At 36.8% G+C, this 20,201-nt stretch overlaps 1 protein-coding gene across 1 annotated transcript; it reads left to right on the forward strand.

Annotated features, from left to right (window-relative positions):
* Positions 1–23: 23 nt before the first annotated feature.
* Positions 24–19,187, forward strand: LOC121820827 (estradiol 17 beta-dehydrogenase 5-like). Its single transcript, XM_006987836.4, has 9 exons — positions 24–7,369; positions 8,254–8,421; positions 9,345–9,461; positions 10,591–10,668; positions 11,075–11,197; positions 15,323–15,432; positions 15,679–15,844; positions 17,560–17,642; positions 18,943–19,187. Exons 1-9 carry the CDS (start codon positions 7,283–7,285, stop codon positions 18,983–18,985), a joined length of 975 nt encoding a protein of 324 aa, XP_006987898.4. The 5' UTR covers positions 24–7,282; the 3' UTR covers positions 18,986–19,187.
* Positions 19,188–20,201: the final 1,014 nt, after the last annotated feature.

Raw genomic sequence — 20,201 nt, forward strand, 5'->3', positions numbered from 1 at the left:
GTGGGTGGGATGGGGGTTGAGAGGAGCTGAGGGGAAACCAGCCTTCAAGGATCATGAATACTCTAATGAAGGGAGGTCTAGTAGAGACAAGCTGAGCCAGTCTTTGCTTGGAAATGTGAATCAATATCATTTGGAAAATGTATCTAAGAAAAGTGTACTTTTTTGCAGTGCACCCTCAAACTAGTGATGTGTGTCAAACTGGAGTCCAGGTATTCCAGGAAAAGCAATGTTCTTCCTCATGTGTAGGGACCTTTATTTAAAATTCTATGTCTTTAAAAAAAGTTTTAACTTTGTCAATTTATTGAAACCCATTTCAAGCATTTCCCCCCCTCCATTTGAGTTAAACTAGCTTTCATGAACAAAGGTAACCTAAATTTTAGAGGATAACTAAGGCAATAAGATAATAAGGAAAATATGCAACAATTCAGGAGTTGTGTGATCTAACTCACTCAGAGTTGTTCACAAAATATGACCAAATATAATTACTGACCAAAAGTTAGATTTCCAGTTTTAAGTCTGTTAAGTCAAGAACTTGGAAACTGCCATTTATTGCCTCACAATAAAGAAGAAATTGATGAACTAATGCTACCATGAGAAAGCCAAAACCACAGGCCAAAGTCCTTACCTGAAATCAAGATGAGAAAAATTACCATCACAACATACATAGACAACATGCAGTTTTTATCATGTCTTTAATAAGAAAACTAAAACAATAACAGATGATTTTAGGATTTCTAAATTTCTAGAGATTATTGTACCTGGAAGAAGGAGAAGATATAACCCATGATCTCTTTTGCTTTCCATGATCAGATCAAACACCAAACAATTCTCACACTCTCTGGTCTTCTGGATGGAGCTGTTGAGTGACATGCTACTAAAAAGACTGAAAGGCCAAATTCAATGGGAGCAAGTACACTAATTGCTCACTGCACTGGAGGGTACTTCTTCTGCCTGCTCCTTTAACACCACAACAGAAGGGTGCAATAAGACCACAGAGGATTGAGGTTGAAAGAGCTGACTCTGCAGTATTGATGGTAAAGGAAGTCTCTAGGATAAACCAATGGCAGTGAGGAGACAAGAGTTGAACCAAACATGGGAAAGTTTTGCTCTGACATCTATAGATGCAGTAAATAGCACAAACCAAGTCTCAACCAGATTCCCTCTACATAGCACACTCTACTTACTTTCATTATTCTTTGTTCCTACTACCTCATGTATTATTTCTACACTTAGCAAATAGGCTCACCAAGTGACAAAAATAGTCTCAATGTTTAAAACAAATATAATATAATATAGAGGTGTTGGGACAATATGACTGAAATTAAATGGCTATTGACTCTAGAGGAAAAATCATGTCAAGGGTTCAAATTCAGGAGAATGATGAAATTATAGAGGTAGAAATCCTAAGGAAGGTCAGAAAAACTTCATAAACAGTAACAGACATTACGACTACTTGGCAGGATGTTGTAACCTGTGTCTGGGGAAAAGTAAACAAATGCTCATTCACCACATTGAAAGCCCTCACACCAGGCCATAAAGAACACTTCCTTCTAAGTCCAGCTTTGTGAACCAGTGAGTTTATTAGATTGCCTTAGGGGACATGTATGAGGGCTTAGTTTCAGGAGTTCAGTGACCCGCAGGCAATGTTGCAGGATAGTGACCATGTGTGGCCAGCACAGGTGATGGCCTTCCAAAAGCAGCATAACTGGAATGTCCTCTTCAGTTAACCTTCTATTTCCTACAGAGCAACTCCCAAGACCAGGAAATGCTGGGGTAGAATTACACACATCATGGTGGGGATACAGGAAGAAGGGAGTGGCTGGAATCTTGGGTGAGGAACAAATGCCTTACTTCTTCAACAAGGGAAAATTAATCAGCCTGGATTTGTGAGGATCTCTAATGGGGAGACACATGTGCTCTGATTCCAAGATAGTTCGTCCATATACCCTGACACATACAAGAATTCTAAGGACCTTTGGTAAATATCAGTAGGGAATCCTGAAACTCGTATGTATAAAGAAAAATGAGAAAATGTTGCAAATCAAAAACATTGAAAACTATGGGACATTGCAAAAAGTGTGTCGTTGTTGTAATTAGAACAGCAAAAGAAGAAAGAGCAAACATGCCAGGAACTTTTGAAATGGTAGAAACCATTTCCGAAACAATGAGAAAAATGACATATTGGGGAGACTGGAAGAATGTGAAGGGAGATATATGACAAAACAAAAGAAAAAAACTAATTTATGACACATTGTATCTAAGTTCATAAAATCAAAGCCAAAGAATATCTGAAAACAGCCAGAGGAAGGATGACACAATAGCTTTAGAGCAGCAAGATACGAATACCATGAGACCACTTTGAAACCAGGAAGGCAAGAAGACAGTGGAGGAAAATATTAAAATGTTCAAAAAATATCCAACATAAAAGCTCACTGTATTGAGTGAGTTAATCTTCATATATTAAGAGGGAAAAAGCTTCATTGCTAGGGATATAGCTCAATGGCTAGAGCTCCTCTGGAATTATTCTTAAATGTTTTCCATTTATTTACTTATTTACTCATATACTTGTGTATATATATTGTGAAGAACATGTAACTCATTGTCCATATGCGCAGGTTAAGGGACAACTTGAATCTTTGTCAAAACAACAGATTTCTTTTCATTTAGTTTAAAAAAGTAAACTTTCTTATACATTTGGTTGTTATAAGTAAATGTTGTGAACAATCAAAGAGATTACTCAGGAGACACAACTGTTCAAGTAATAATAATGGTTCATTATATGAGTTATAGTTCATTTTACTGGTAAACAGCTGAAGGGTTCAACGTAGTCAATCAATTCAAGGGGAAAAGAATTAGTGTCCCTTTCTAATATAACTGAATGGATATTTTGCGCATTATATTAGCTTCTGTACACCATAGGAGGCAAGTTAGTTCTGTTTTATTTAGCACCAAAAGTGTTTGTTTGCAATGTTCTCTCTCACGTAGTTCCTTGATAAGGGTGACATGTGATTTAAGATCAAAGAATGGTTTTGTAAAACAATCCAGACACAAAAGAAGTTGATATCTTCCATAGTCCATGTGAAATCAGACGCAGAAAGCAGTAACTGTGCATAGCATATGTTTTAAATGTATGGATGAGAAAGCCATCATCTTTCTCTCGAACACATCATGTAATATACAATTCACCAATAATTACTTATCTAAATTCATAAATATAATTTCAACACATCATTAGTCATCACACATAAAATGCAATATCTTTGAAGTATAGAACCGGCTCCTTTCTTCACAGTGCCACCTTCAGTCTTCCTTCAGAAGACTTCTCCAGTCCTGTCTTCTCTTCATCTCAGCACAGTTGAACACCATCAACACGGCAGACTCCAGCATCTAGTCCTCTGTAGCCATACTCGACATTTAAACATTCAAATGTTGAGAAATTATTCATGCACAATACATAAACTTCCCAAATGCCAACTTTTCCCTACAACTTTAGTGGGTTGTCCACTTGCAGTGAAGAGTCCATTCTTGTTTGCCTGGATTCTTCTTATTTAGTAATAGGAATTGAACAACCCAAGGACCTTTTCAGTCCCAGACGATCATGACTTAGCCATTGGCATTGTAGATTCCCTATAACACCCATAATCATTATTTTCTAGAAGCCTCACAGGGCTCCTCAAATAATTACGCACTAGTTGTTTTATACAACAATATGAAAGCATGAAATTTAAACAGAAAATTGTGTAAGAGATATCCAAGAGAATTAATGTTCAATCTTCTATGAATGAGTCTTCTCCCAATGAATCCATGCAAAATGTACTAAATTCTCCAAACACTGAGGTTACCGAATCTATACTGAAGTTGTTTTAAATTGAAGCCATTTAGAGCCTCTACACCTGTCTTTAATTCACAGTTTATTACACAAAATCGTATATAATGATAATATAAAATAATAATACACCTGATATAACACATCCCCAAGTTCCTGTTTCCCAAAAGAAAGCTTGTACAAAAACAAATGATCCTCACTGTATGTAGTCCATAGAGAACTGTAATCATTATGCTATGGATTGGGGAGAACTCAATGTTCCCAGGTACCATCTAAGGTTCAGCATGTTACTTATGAACTACCTAGACAGCAGCGTGTGATGTCAACTTTCCAATGACACCATTCGATCTATATACCATATTATTAACATTAGCAGTAAGATGTGTACTCTAAGGCAGTGATCCATATATAAGAAGTTATATCCCTCCTACAAGGAAATAGTCATGTGGGAGTCAGCCTTTAAGCAAAAGTTTGTCTTTTATGGAAACTCTGATACATTAAAGTTTAATTGTGTTGTTATATATCAAATTTGAAAAACTGCATTAGGTAGGAGAAGCAAAAAGAAGTAATTATCCTCCTTCTCTGGATATCACTTCTCTTTCAGGTGTAAGGTCACTCACAGACTTACCAATGAGGAAGCTGGAGTGTTATCCTCAATCTTTCCATATTTGGCATGATATGCGCTCTAAAATGTAACCACCTCCATTTATAGTCTTCACAATATCTCCCTATATAAAAATTATCAAACTCTTGCACAGAAGATAAGGGTGAACTTGAAGTTCAGGAATTAGGTCCCTTATCACACAATTAAGTAGTCTTTGACCATAAATGGATTCTAAAAGTATAATTCAATGAGTAGAGTGAACTCTCACCTCCCATTTTAATTTCTGAAAACCTCTGGACCTTGTACTGTAAATAAAATATATTTGTGCATACTGATAATGTATAGCCATCTTTAGTAGATTCATGGTTCCATAAACTTTGGTAACTTTTCCTTTTCAAATAAGTTGCCCAGAGATTTTTTGAATGTATTTATTTTTGAGGTTATAAAATACTTACATAATTTCCCCTTCCTTTTCCTTTCTCTATCCCTCCCATATATCCCTTCTTGCTCTCTTTATTTTTTTTTTCATTTTTTTATTAAGAAATTTTCTATTCACTTTACATACCAACCACAGATCCCACCTCTTCCCTCTTCCCACCCCCAGCCTACACCCTTAACCCACCTCTTAATCCCCACATTTTTCAAATCAAGGTCTCCCATGGAGAGTCAGCAGAGCCTGGCACACTCAACTGAGACAGGTCTAAGCCCCCACTGCACCAGGGCTGTGCAAGGTGTCACATAGCAGGCACTGGGCTCCAAAAAGCCTGCCCATGCACCAGGGATGGATCCCAATCCCCCTGCCTGGGTTCCCCCTAAACAGTTTGAGCTAAATAACTGTCTCCCATATCCAGAGGGCCTAGTCTAGTCCTATGGGTGCTCCATAGTTATTAGTTCACAGTTCAAGGGTTTCCACTAGTGTTTCTGGTCATCTCTGCACATTTTCCCTTCATGACCTCGACGTCCCCTGCCCACAGAATCCCTTCTCTCTCTCATTGATTAGATTCCCAGAGCTCAGCCTGGTTCCTGGCTGTGTATCTCTGCATCTGCTTCCATCAGTCACTGGACAAAGGCTCTATGATGACAGTTAGAGTATTCACTAGACTGGTCACCAGAGTAGACCAGTCCTGGTATCCTCTGGATCATTGCCAGTAGTCCAAGGCGGGATCATCCTTGTGGATCCCTGAGAGCTTCCCCAGAACCCTGCTTCTTCCTATTCCCATGATGTCTTCATTTATCATGGTATCTTTTTCCTTGCTCTCCCACTCTATCCTTGTTCTAGCTCGACCCTCCCATTTCCTTATGTTATCAGCCCCCATTCTCTGCCCTCCATTACCCCACCACTCCCAGTTTGCTCATGTAGATCTCATCTATTTCTCCTTCTCTGGGCTATGTGTCTCTCTTAGGGTCTCTCCTTGTTAGCTAGCTTTTCTGGAGCTGTCTGGTTATACTTTGCCTTACATCTAGTATCCACTTACGAGTGAGTACATACTATCTTTGTCCTTCTGAGTCTGGGTTACCTCACTCAGGATAATATTTTCTAGTCCCATCCATTTGCCTGCAAATTTCATGATATCATTGTTTTTTTTTTAACTGCTGTTGTACTCCATTGTGTATATGTGCCACATTTTCTTTATCCATTTTTCAGTTGAGGAGCATCTAGGTTGTTTCCAGGTTCTTGCCACAGGAGACCACTTCCTAAATATAACACCAGTAGCACAGACACTGAGAGCAAAAATTAATAAATGGGACTCCCTGAAACTGACAAGCTTTTGTAGAACAAAGGACACAGTCAATAAGACAAAATGACAGCCTACAGAATGGGAAAAGATCTTCACTAACCCCACATCTGACAGAGAGTTGATCTCCAAAATATATAAAGAACTCAAAAAGCTAGACATCAAAATACTGAACAATCCAATTTTAAAAATGGGCTATAGAGCTTAATAGAGGATTCTCAACAGAAGAATCTCAAATGGCTGAAAGATATTTAAAGAATTGCTCAACATCCTTAGTCATCAGGGAAATACAAATCAAAACGATCTAAGATACTATCTTATACCTGTCAGAATGGCTAAGATTAAAAATACTGAAGACAGCTTATGTTGGAGAGGATGTGGAGCAAGGGGAACATTCCTCCACTGTTGGTGGGAATGCAAATTTGTATAACCACTCTGGAAATAAGTATGGTGGTTTCTCAGAAAATTGGGAATAAGTCTTCCTCAAGACCCAGCTATACCACTCTTGGGCATATACCCAAGGAATACTCAATCTTACCACAAGGACACATGCTCAACTATGTTCATATCAGCATTATTCATAATAGCAAGAACCTGGAAACAACCTAGATGCCTCCCTTTATTTTATAATCTCTCAATGGGAAAATGAAAAACTGTAATTTTTCTTCAAATTTAGTTTTGAGGCTTAAAATTTGAACAGCAACAAATCCATAACCATTTTGTTTCTTTTGTGTACATTTTCTATAGGATCTGGCTTTACTGTAACAATGAGACAAGAAAACAAGAATCTTGAATTTTATTTTAGTCTGAAGCAATAAATAATTTCTCAGTCAATGTCTCCTATTAATTCAAAATGCTTTATGGAAGATAGTAATGGGCAAATACAATGAACTCAATAAACTCTGAATCATAATATGGTAATTTTTGTGGGTAGTTTCTTCCATATAAGGAAGTGAGGTGGCTCTCATTCTCTTATCACATGTAGAACTTGTCTTAACTTCTTCTGTGTGGCATAGGCTAATCTTTAACTAGGCAGGTGGGGCAGGAACTCCCATAAGTTAAATGCCCTATGAAGGGGAACATCAAGCAGAGCCAGCTTATCCTGAAGAGTGACAGATGATGAACTCCAAGTGTCACCGTGTGGAACTGAATGATGGTCACTTCATTCCAGTGCTTGGTTTTGGTACTGCTATACCTTCAGAGGTAAAAACAGTGATGCTTGGTTTGAAAATTCAAAAGAAATAGAATAGGAATGAATGGATGTCCACCTGACTTGTAAAGTCACCCACTTCCTGGTGACACTGGGGTCCCTGGGGTTCTCAGTTTCTCCAAGGCTAGGGCTATGCATTGTGTGAGAGAAAGACTTTTCAGAGAAAAGGTGTGATCTCTGGCTGCTGCTTATCCTGGAACTGTGTTTTTCTTTTGTTTAAGTACATTTTTTTTCTGCTTCAATGCCTGAAAATGAATGTTATAGAGACTTTAAATATTTGGTTACAATGTATTTCTCCTTTTGGGAAATGTCTATTTTGATCATTTATTCATTTTTTTTAAAAAAATGAACTACATGATTTTTGCCAGTCTTTCAAATTCTTTACATAGTATATTTCAGTTACCTGTCATGTATGAAGTCAGTAGTTGGAAAATTTTTCTTCCTATGCTCTAGATTTTTCTCTTCTTTCAAATGACTATTATCTAAAAATGAAATTCAAATTATATTTTATGAAAGTCACCCTGCTTTCATATGTAGAATACTCTGCCCATTTTTCAAGCAAACTTATAGCTAGTAAAATTCTAAAGATTGAAGTAGAAAATACATGAAAAGCAGCATGATGTGTATAAACAATAAAAAATGGGAAATAAAAACAATGGCATTGGGAGTGAGAGTTAAAATGGGTATAGACCAGGATGGATGGAGCCAGCATGTGGTATTGGGTCACTGAATCCCCAGGTGACTTTGTAGGTCTAGCTTGGTTTTTTTGTTCCACCAGGCTAGAATTATTCCATGTATTAAAACAGAGAAGGACTGGACCCACGATTAGGAGCTGATCATGTCTATCTCTAAATGCTGCTTTGGGTTGCTCTTTTAGGTATCCAAGAGTAAGGCTACAGAAGCCACAAAAATAGCTATAGATGCTGGGTTTCGCCATATAGATTCTGCCCATATGTACCAGAATGAAGAGGAGGTAGGACTAGCCATCCGAAGCAAGATTGAAGACGGCACTGTGAAGAGGGAAGATATATTTTACACCTCAAAGGTATTGTGCATATGGTATCCAAATAAATGAACTATGATATCTGAAGGGGGGGTATATAATTTTTTTAGTGAACTAAACCTGTTTTATTCATGTGTTTGCATATTGTATGCAGTGGTGAACACAGAGTAAGATGATGACTTTCTCATCATTACTGTGTTTAGATTTAAGAACTTACTTTTGATTCCTCTCCTTTTTTATGTCTCACTTCACAGTTTCTGTCTCAGGTCATAGGAATATGATGTAACATGGACTGTGGAAGACAGTGACTTTGCTTATGTCCAGAACAACTTGCAAAACATTCTCATCACTATGAAAATATTTAGTCATTTTTATCAATAAGGGAGAATTTTTATAAGACAGAACTTTTAGTGCTTAGCAAGATATAACTAATACTGTTTAAATTATATAAAATATAACAAAATATTCAAAATATTTCCCTATAGTTGCATAAATTAAAGCTACATAAGAAAGAGAGAGATAGAGGCTGACACCTAGGCTCAACATCTGGCCTCCACATTCTATATAGCAACATGAATAGGAGTGGCCAATAGCTAACACCCCCCCCACACACACACAGAGAAAGAGAGAGAGAGAGAGAGACAGTGAGAGAGAGAGAGAGAGAGAGAGAGTAGTTTACCATCATGAATTTATTAATTCAGTGAAACATAATTTTAATGATAATTATTATTATTAAGTGATAAAAATTTTGGGTCTTGAGCAAAGTCCTAGTTAATTCATAACACACACATATAAGCTTACATAGCTAATCAGGTTAAAAGAAATTTGAGAAGTGGAATGTTTCCCCATAGGAACAAGTTTCAAATCAACAGAAAAAAATCTTCATATCAGGTGAAGTAAACAAAAATTAATGAATTGTTACAATCTGGAAATTCAATCCGATTTTTATTACTTAACTTCTGTAGCTTTGGTGTACTTTCCATCGTCCAGAGCTGGTTAAGTCTTGCTTGGAGCAATCACTGAAGAAACTTCAGTTGGACTATGTGGATCTCTACCTCATTAATTTCCCAATGGCCCTGAAGGTGGGTGATTTGCATCATTAAAAAAACCTCCTCTATGTCAGCATGACTGTGCTCTAGGCTGGTTGAAGTAAGAATCTATAAAGCTATACAAACTCAGTTTTCTTTATTTTAGAAATTAATTATATTAAGAAAGAATCCAAGCTATGACTAGTTTCAGGCTTTTAAGTATACTTGAGAAATGTCTGTGTTTGTTATTTCTTATCTATATATTACTACATGTTCATTTTGGTTTGTGGAGACAATTTCTACTGGTGTTGGTTATGTCCGTACTGCAGGTTACAGATATAGGTAATCAATCTATCTCTACCTCTCTGTATTTTAAAGCACCAGAATTAATTTTTAAAAGAGTCCTGATCAGACTTGAGTAGATTATTCTCTTGGTAAATTACTTGCCTGCAAGCATGAGGATATCAATTTGATGCCCAGAATCTATGTGAGGATGTTCATGTGAGTAATCCTAGTGCGGTAGGTGTAGAGGAAGGGGAGTCTCTGTGTTTTTTACAGATCAGACAGTTTCATTAAAAACATGAGTTCATCCAATGAGATATCATATCTCAAAAAAATCAAGGTGGATACTATCTTGAGGAACAATATCAGACATTGAACTCTGGCCTTCCCATTTATGTGCACACACATACACAAATACCTGCACAAACATATATAGTTGCACATATGCACATATATATTGAAAATAACAAAAATAACCTTGTTTGATCATTTCTTTTTTCATTGCTTTATGGTAATTATTCATGAACAATACAATGTGAAGAACACTGATTGTTCATCTTGAGTTAATGATGACATTCCTTCTCGCTGGTATTTATGGCAATGTTGCCAAGTTTCAAAGTGAGAGACAGTAAACAAACACACAGGTCAACTAGGATACCACAATAAAGACCCAGAGATGTAGTGTTTATGAACAATTATAATATATGCATGAAAATAGAACCTTACGACATAAGGACATTTCTTGCAGTTCTACATTTACAACTCATATCAAGTATAATTTCAGAAACTATGATCCATCTGATGGAAGACTGTTTCAACCACATTTCTTTCTGGGATCATTGTTATTGTTGAGGAAATGCATTTTTTTAAGAGATTACTTTAGTATTTATTTCTTTTCCAGCCAGGAGAAGAGTATTTTCCAATAGATGAACATGGAAAAGCTATATCTGACAAAGTGGATCTCTGTGATACCTGGGAGGTGAGTACTAGGATTAGACAACAAAGAAAAAAATGCACAGATGGAGACACTTGTCACAACTCCACTTGTGAGGGTGGCATGTGTCTTCTGTGATGTAAAACAAATCATCGACATAAAGGATAGTTTCCTTAAGAACTGGAGGAGCACGCATTGTTGCGATGTAATAGAAATTAAGCAAATAGCTTGGGGAAATGATTATGCAGTAAAGATTCTGGTTTCCTGAGGAGAGCACAGGACTCTTTGGTTAATGTTATAATTTTCTTACAACTTTTATTATTCTTAAGACTCAATTCCAGTTAAGTTCATTTTTATTTCTTCACAGTGTGATTTCTAACAGTAAAATTTATAGAAGTCTGTCTCCAACAGACTATTCTACCTATTCTATCACTACACATTTCCTTTCTAGGCCATGGAGAAATGTAAGGATGCAGGACTGGCCAAGTCCATTGGGGTGTCCAACTTTAACTGCAGGCAGCTGGAGATGATCCTGAACAAGCCAGGGCTCAAGTACAAGCCTGTGTGCAACCAGGTGAAAACACTCATTCTCTTTGTTCTTCATTCCCCTCCTCTTCCTCCTCCTTATTCTCCTCATCTTCTTCTTCCTTCTCTTTGCACTCCTCCTTCTTGTCAGTGGTTGATAGGTACGTTTGTATTGTTCATCTTCGTTTTGTGGAACACCAGAAGCTGACAGCAGAGTGTTTATGCATAGGACATACACAACACTAGATTGTGTTTTGCACTATGAGGTCTCGGTGGAATGTATTGACAGATTCTTTCCTTAGTTGTATCTATGATTTTAGAGAGATACAGATGATCAAGGTAGACTGTAGTCATTAATCACACTCCAAAGGAAGGATGAATATCTGTGGCATATGAAAATGAGCAATGATTAATGGGCAGGTGCTCTAAGGAACTGGGCTTAGATAAGACTGAGAAAGCCTGGGTGGCTAGTGAACAAGGATGCTGTGAAAGTAACATGATGCTGTTCTGGGTTCCTGTGGAGTTTAGATGCCTGACTGATTTTTCTTGCCTGGTTTCTGGCTTGTGGACCAGGTTTCAGCTACATTAAAAATTACTGCATACTTTGAAGCTCACCAGGGTTAGAGGCAGGGAGCTTCCTGCTTGTGATGATACTATTTGGGAATATGAAATTAACACCCAGGACCTTTGAAGAATACTTCAGCTGGCTTTGTTCTTGAGCATATTTCAATTTCTTCTGGTTTGCGGCATCAAATAAATTGAGAAATAAATTCTTTGTGTCTATGGTTCCATCCTCTAAGATCTTTTTAACAGCATTTATTGGACAAGTAAGAGTTCTATATAGGAAATGTGAACTTATTCCGTATTTGGTATATCATGACTAAGCACCATTTGTCATATTACGTTTTAAAAATTAATGTTCTCTCTATCAATAATTATATTTCTTCAATTTTTATAAGAACCAATTTAAAGCACTGTAAAATTTGAATTTCTGCTACAGAACATTCACGATTCTTTATCCCCACTTAAAACATTCACATTTCACCAGGTTGCAAATTACAGGTACATGTATACATAAACTCTGTTGCTTAGTTTTTCAAAGCTTGTTGCAAGTATGACTATCAACCTCTACTTTTTAAATAGTGTGGGTTGATCAGATATGTGTACTTTAATGAAAGATCCTTGTTTTATTGCAAGCTTGTGCAATTACATTTATGTCTGGAAGATTTATTGCACTAATTTTAAACATTTTTTTCCTTCAAAATGTCATTATTGTGATATGACCCCAAATTGGACTCAACTAAGTAGCATGTATTGATAAGCTGTCCTCCTGCTTAAGTCCATTTGACTATGTGGTAATGCTAATGTTAGGCAGATCTCTTCTTTTAAAAATATTTTTTCTTCCATTGTAGTCACTGTGACATAGATACATGAAAGGAATTAATATTTCATAGTCCAACAAAATATTAGATAACTCCTAAGTGATTTTTGCCAGAGATGGTTATTATGTTGGGGTTTGGAAATACCAACTGTCACTTTTACCCACTCTGCTCATATTCCTTATTGATTGTCTACTTAAAAATTCATTTGTGAGGTAGAGATAGACACATTATGAAATTTTACCCATTAGATAAAGTTAATACTTTTAGTTACAAATGTTTCAGAAGGAGTTACTATTGTAATTACCACCAGTACATACATAGTTTTACATTCTCTCTCTCTCTCTCTCTCTCTCTCTCTCTCTCTCTCTCTCTCTCTCTCTCTCTCTCTCTCTCTCTCTCTTCCATCTCTCCATCTCTTTCCCTCTCTCATATGTATGTGTCATGTGTGTCTTTCTCATGTGCACATACCATGAAATCATTTAATTTATTTACTGCATATATCTGAATTGATTTTTTGTTAATGCTGATATCTGCCAAAATACACTTTTGAGACCTCTACCAAATTTGTTGTTTCAGCCTCTAGGCTTTCCCACAAGAGTATTTGATCAAGTTCTTGTTTTATTGTGCTGTTTAGTAGTCAAAACCTTGAAAGCCTATTCCCTGTCCCACATTTAGAATCAGTCATGATTCCTCATAGAGAAAACAGTATTGACATATAAAATTTTGTAATTAGGATTAGTTCATCTAATATTTATTTTTTTTACTTTTCCAAGGAACATAGACATCAAAAGTTTTTTTATTGTTTGATAATTTCATATATACATAAAATGTTTTGTTTAAACATGCTCACAACTTCCTCCCCTCTAATTTCTCCCTTATTTCCTCCACTTTTCTCTCCCAACTTCTTGTGCTGTTCTGTTTTTTTGTCGTTGTTGCTTGCCCTTTTTAATTATTTTATTTTATTTTCAATATGTTTTAATTGAAATAAAATTGAATCACTTCTCCTCTAGTGACTCTCCTTTGAACCCCATGTCCTCCTTAAATTGATAGCCCCCATTTTATTGATTACTATTATTACATACGTATATGTATATGCATGCATGTATGTATATACACACATATTTACAGCCTATTGAGTCTACTTTTGTTGGTGGTATGTATATGATTTCAAGCCTGACCGCTCACCAGTTCTACTTAGTTTTGTCAGTAAGTGCATGAGTACATACTGGATCATAGATTGCTGCTTGAGTGCCCCATCCATGAAAAAAAACTCATTCTTTCTCTCCCAGCAGTCATCAATTGCCAATAGCTCATCAGATGGGAATGGGACTTCATGGGCATCTTTTACAGCCTTGCTGGGACATTGGTTGGTTTTAGTATGTGTAGGTCTTATACATGCTGTCACAACTGCCATGACATCAGGTGTACAATGGCTCTGCCACAGCTCAAAAGCACTGTTTTTCTTTAGTCATTCTGGTCTGCAATCTTTTTGCCCATTCTTCTGCAATAATCCCTAAACCTTAGGAGGGGCTGTAATTCAGATGCCTCATTTAAGGCTGAACACTCCACGTAGTCTCTTATTCTTTGCCCATTGACTAGTTGTGTGTCTCTGCATTAGTTACCATCTACTGCAAAAGAATATTCTCTGATGAGGGTGAGAGATGCACTACTCTGTGGTATAAAGATAAGTACTTAGGGGTTGTTTAATACTATCTCCATTTAGTAGGTAAGATCATAGTCAATAGAGGAGAACCTACAACCATTAAAACTTTTTATTTATTCTATGTGTCTTTTACATTACATATCATGATCCCATTCATTTCCCCATCCCTTTGCATCTGCCCTTTGCCCCTGCACCCTCCCAATAAAACAAAATTTAAGAGACAAAAGGAAAAATAGAAAGGGAAAAAATTTAAAAGTTAAAAAAAAAATCTCGGCACGGAAGCTGCAGTGTGACATAGTGAGTCACGCCATAGACTCTTTAGTCCATATACTTTACTTGCAAGTGTTCATTGCAAAAAGTCATTGCTCTGGTTTGAAGCCTCTGTTTTCTACTACACTATCGATGCTGGGTCCTCACTAGGACCCTTCCTGGGTATCCTGTTGTTGCCCTGCGTTTTGGAGATCCTGCAGCTTTGGGTCTGCGGGTCAGATTCCTTCACATGCTGCAGCAGGTCATAGATGGGGTGGATGTTGGGACAGGCCAAGTCATAACCTTGAGTCTTGGCCTGGGCAGATGAGAAATGGAGCCAGCTCTCCCATGTTTACAACTTCAGGACTGGCTCACCTACACCTGCACTAATAGGGTCTTGGCTCTCCTACTCTTACCATTAAAACTTTAAAAAACAAAAATCTGGGGGATTGAATGGAAATTGTAGAAAAGGGAAAAATAAAATGATGGTATGAATAGAGTCGAAGTATTTGATATTACTACATAAACATATCTTTATGAAAACCATTAATATGTAAAGTCAACATGTGTCAATTAAAACTATATGATCACAGCTCTATTTTTTAGATTCTCTATTCATTTCTCTCTTTTGCCTTTCCTTTTGTTTTCTGAGAAGTAATCTCTGACTGCAGCACAGGCTGGCCTTGAATTAGTGACACTTACTGCCTTGGTGACCTATGTTCTGGGATAACATGCATGAACCATCACATTAGCCTTAACATATTCAAATTCATATGTTATGATACACAGGTTTTCCTAATTTAGCTTATTTATTTAAAACGATCTTTGTAATAGTATGGAGTTTTATATAATATGGCATCTCTCCATCATCCTTCTGCAGGTGGAATGTCATCCTTATCTCAATCAGAGCAAACTGCTGGATTTCTGCAAGTCAAAAGACATTGTTCTGGTTGCCTACAGTGCTCTGGGCACCCATCGAGACAAACATTGGTAATGTTGACATTAGGAACTAAGCTTCTGGAAATAATTGACAGAATTCTTTCAGTCTTGCAATTCTATGTTTCTGGAGTTCATATTCAAATGAACTATGGGCAGAGAGAATTTTCACTTTGGAGAGAATGAAAGATGGTAATAGTGTTACAGACTGAGGGTCTGCATTTGAGAAACCATGGTCTCAGAACTGCTTAACATGACAAATACATTGAAGAATTCATTCTCTCCCCCCTGTTATTCTAGGGTAGATCAGAGCACTCCTGTTCTCTTGGATGACCCAGTTCTTGCTTCCATGGCAAAAAAATACAAGCAAACTCCAGCCTTGATTGCCCTTCGCTACCAGATCCAGCGTGGGGTTGTGGTCCTTGCAAAAAGTCTCAATGAGGCCAGGATCAAAGAGAACATGCAGGTGATGAGTGAGGCATTGGGTTTTTCTGGCCCTAACAAAATCACCCTATGTAGTACTTCTCCAGCTCAAAAGACTTGTTTGAACTTAGTCCTTCTATCTTACATTTCCAAGCAAGTGTACTTTATATCCATTTAAAACTTTTTATCCTGTGTGGAATCGCCGTTGTTTGAATTTTATATTTTTATAAGAGGCCTTATCTCTGGTTTTCTAATAAATAGATATACATATTTTTATGTCAGGAAGTTCAGCCATGAAGGTGGCATTAATAAATTACTCTGCTACCTCATGGTAGGAGTGAGAAAAGTGAATGACACAAATCTTGGCTAATTTCAGTTTCATGTACTCTGTAGATCACAGGTGTTTTCTGGAGTTTGTTTCTGTGGTTGCTGTTGTATTTAGGGTGTGTGGTATATTTTGTGGCTAAAGTGGGTTTTCTGTGACAGTCTAGCATCCAGGTTTATATGCAGCTGAAGATAATCTTGAATTTCTAATTTTCCTAATTCTACCTTCCAAGTCTGGGACTACTGGCATATGCCTCCAAACATGGCTCATTTTGATATGTGTGGACTTTCCTTAATAGCATCAATTTGCCAGATTTCACTCAGAGTGTTTACATATTTGTTTAATATTGCTTGGGACTCTTTGTTATTTTCGAGATCATGGACTTTTGACAATATTGTGGTGTCCAGTTGTTGATTGTGATAGGAACTCCCTGATATTTAGATGAGCTTTTACATATACTAACTTTTATAATTTTCACTCTGAGGGTTTTGTATGTCTAATATTTTATTTGTTCATAAAACATGCTTATAGTTTTTTGTAATAATTTCAGGGTTTTTTTGTTTTGTTTTTTTTTTTGAGACATAGTTTTTCTGTGTAACAACCCTGGCTATCTTGGAACTTGCTTTATAGACCAGCCTGGTCTCGAGCTCACAGAGATCCATCTGCCTCTGCCTTCTGAGTGCTGGGGTTAAAGGCATGCCCCACAAGCCAGCTTAATTTTTTTATGTGTTTCAAATATAAAGGAAAATTTAAGGAGTTTTACAATCCATGTCTATCATTTAAACTCATCAATTAGTATTTGATTGACATATTTTCTTTTTCATTATACCTTGGTATTAATTTTTAGATCAGTTCTAGTGATTTATAGACCCATTTTTTTCAATATATTAACAACTGTAAAAAATCCTGTTGATTAAACTGCCCAAACGGTATTAAAGATGACCTTCTGGAAACAAGTCCTTAGTTCCTTTGTATAAGACATTGTTAATATTAGAAGAATGCCCATTTAAATTGTATTCAAAATAACATTTTCATATTTTGAGTATTTGTTCATAAATGGAAATAAAACTATATAAATAACGATTACTGAATTGTGTTTCACATTCAGTAAATTGCACTCCTTGTTTAGATCATCTAAGCAATGACGTTTTCTTCTTTGAATGACATCAGATTTCTTTCCTCCTCTCCTTCCATTCAAACCTTCTTTGCCCATAAATTGTGGATGGATTCGATATCTGGAGGGGTTTTGAGTGATGCTGTCCCTGGTATTCACTTCTCACTTGAGTGTTTTGTTAAATATCATTGTATTTTGTGGGAGCTGAAATTTTTCAAGCATTTTGTCTGCACAGTTGGTTCAGTCTGTTGCATTTATAATGTGCGGGTTGGCAAACATACAGTCTAAATATGTAAAATGTTTCCTATCTGTGTGGTAGGTTTTTGAATTCCAGTTGTGTCCAGAGGATATGAAAGTCCTTGATGGCCTGAACAGAAATCTGCGATATGTAGCTGGAGTGGTGTAAGTCCCTTTGGTAACATTCTTTACTGCATTTATTTTCAGGTGGAATGCTTTTAAAGTTATCTCAATAAATATAAAGAAAGCAGAGGCAATCAGAGCCCAAGACTAGGAAAAAAATTTTCTGGAATTTTTTATAGTCTGTTCAGAGTTCTGACCTTATACCAGCAGACTGAGATGACCCAGGGTCACCCTGATCTGCTGTACCTGAAGATCTGTATTATTTCATGGAGTATGCTGCGTCAGCCAGCATCACTGCTGAATCTCAATTTTCCCTTTAGTCATCTGAATCTGCATGTCCTGTGCATATGTACTGGGCATCATAATTAAATGCATGCCCATCAACCCTGTAGTCCATGTTATAGCCTGCATATGAAACTATTCACTAGATTCAGGAATTCTAATGGTTTTTAATAGTTTGAAAAACTTCCCTTGTTTCTTGCTGTGCATTCAATCAGAACCTAAACACTCTCATTTTGAGATCAATCAGAAGCTAAACACTCTCATTTTGAGACCCACTAGCTTGATGTGTTCAGCAGCACAGTTGGTACTGATTTCCTGAAACAGAGATAGTCAGTTCAGAGGATTAGGAAATTATAAAAAAAGATGTTTAAGACTCAGAAAAGGGAGTCATTTGAATTGCAGATAGTAGATCTTAGTTTGATCTCCAGAACTAATATCATATTACTATTGTACTAGTATATACCAATATTATACCAGAACACACATTTTACTATTTTTTTGAATCACCTTTTTCTCCCTTTTATGACTGTTACTGTATGGAGATCCTTTACATGCATCTCCTTAGATATGGAATTTTATCTTGTATGACATTTTGTTTGTATTTCTGAGTCAAAGGCCTTATGTTATGTGTGACAGGCAGCTAATAAATGATCAATTTAAAAATCAAAATGAGACTGCTAGTAGTAATTTTATCTACTCAAGCCATATGTTCACACAGAGTATGTAGCTTGACTTCTTCATTTCAAGACAAATAGACCAGTTCTTTGTTTTATTGAGAAACTATACTAGAAAGAACACATTATCTTTGCTTCTTTGGTAGATGCATGTTTTATTATCTGATTCTGCATTTTCTGTTGAGTTTCAGGGAAAGGAGAATGAATACTTTATCTGTTGTTTTATTTCAATTAGAAAACAGTATTTATGAAAGTAATAAAGACAGACTCTACACCTTACAAGAAATAAAAAATATATACTTCCAAACTAATATCAGAATCATAGAAATTATTCCTCCAGAAACAGAATAATCAAATGCAGTATGTAAAAATTTTTGTCTTTGCAGTTTTTCTGGCCACCCTAACTTTCCATTTTCTGATGAATATTAATGTGTGAGGACTTCTGCTGCATGCCTCGTGGGATGGTCTGTGGACAGTGCTGTAGTAGACCACTCACATGCCAATGACTGGAATTTGTCACTTCTTCTCAGTAGCAATTCAGCCTGGAATTACCCCAGAGCTTGAAAGAAATAAAAAGGAAACAAAGAAAAATGTGTCCCATTCTGAAAATAAATAAAAATCACTTTCTTCAGCTTTTGTCAATGTCGGTATATTAATCAAATATTTTATCTTCTTCTGATCCATTATGACCATACACTGATTTGCTAAGAAGTTTATATCCAAAGAAGGTAACAATCATTTCACAGGCAGTTCTTGATGAACAGAGCTGTGTAGATGTAACCAACCGTCTTATTAAATAAGAAACACAGAAACAATGTAAAAGAGAAAGCCGAGAAGTCAGAGCTCAGAGCTAAAATCTCACCCTTCCTCCTGCTGTCCCAGCTTCGCGAAAAGAGACCTACTTCCTGTCGGTTCGTTTTTTTATAGTATGTTGTTCTGCCTTCTCATTGGTTGTAAGCCCAAACACATGACTGCCTCGTCACTGTCTGAATGTACAGCCCCCTAGGTCTTAAAGGCATATGTCTCCAATGCTGACTGTATCCCTGAACACAGAGAGATCTTATGGGATTAAAGGCGTGTGCCACCACCGCCACACTCTTGCTATGGCTCTAATAACTCTGACCCTGAACACACAGATATCTATGGGATTAAAGGCGTGTGCCACCACCGCCACACTCTTGCTATGGCTCTAATAGCTCTGACCCCCAGACAACTTTATTTATTAACATACAATCAAAATAATATTTCAGTACAATTAGATTACCACCACAGAGCTGGTCGAGTTTTCATCCTTTGAGGAGTTGCAGTAAGCAGGTGTTTCTTAATCTGTTTCTCCAGCTTAAGGATGAAGAAAAACACTTAATGTTGTCTGAGAGATGTGGTTTACATAATGAGAAGATGGACCAATAAACCCATGGCTCCTGTCCAGCCATTTGGGAATCAAAGCTCCAAGATTTGGAGATACAATGTCTAGTATGTGAGGGTTCAGGGATGTGAGAAATGAACCAGCCTGAGATCATGAGATCTCAAACCACAGTAGAATGTAGAGGGCAAAGGACTTATTATACTGCTTTTGGGTATTTTCTTATGTGTGTTTTGAGGATAAAAGGAATTTTTCAGAATGTACCCTGCCTAGAGCTCAACA

The sequence above is a fragment of the Peromyscus maniculatus genome, chromosome 5 (genome assembly GCF_049852395.1).
Source record: "Peromyscus maniculatus bairdii isolate BWxNUB_F1_BW_parent chromosome 5, HU_Pman_BW_mat_3.1, whole genome shotgun sequence".
NCBI lineage: Eukaryota > Metazoa > Chordata > Mammalia > Rodentia > Cricetidae > Peromyscus > Peromyscus maniculatus.

Coding starts and splice junctions, on each gene's coding strand:
- LOC121820827 (XM_006987836.4), top strand. CDS start 7,283: ATGATGAACTCCAAGTGTCACCGTGTGGAACTGAATGATGGTCACTTC. Junction 8,422..9,344: donor ATATATTTTACACCTCAAAG/GTATTGTGCATA, acceptor TAACTTCTGTAG/CTTTGGTGTACTTTCCATCG. Junction 9,462..10,590: donor ATTTCCCAATGGCCCTGAAG/GTGGGTGATTTG, acceptor TTTCTTTTCCAG/CCAGGAGAAGAGTATTTTCC.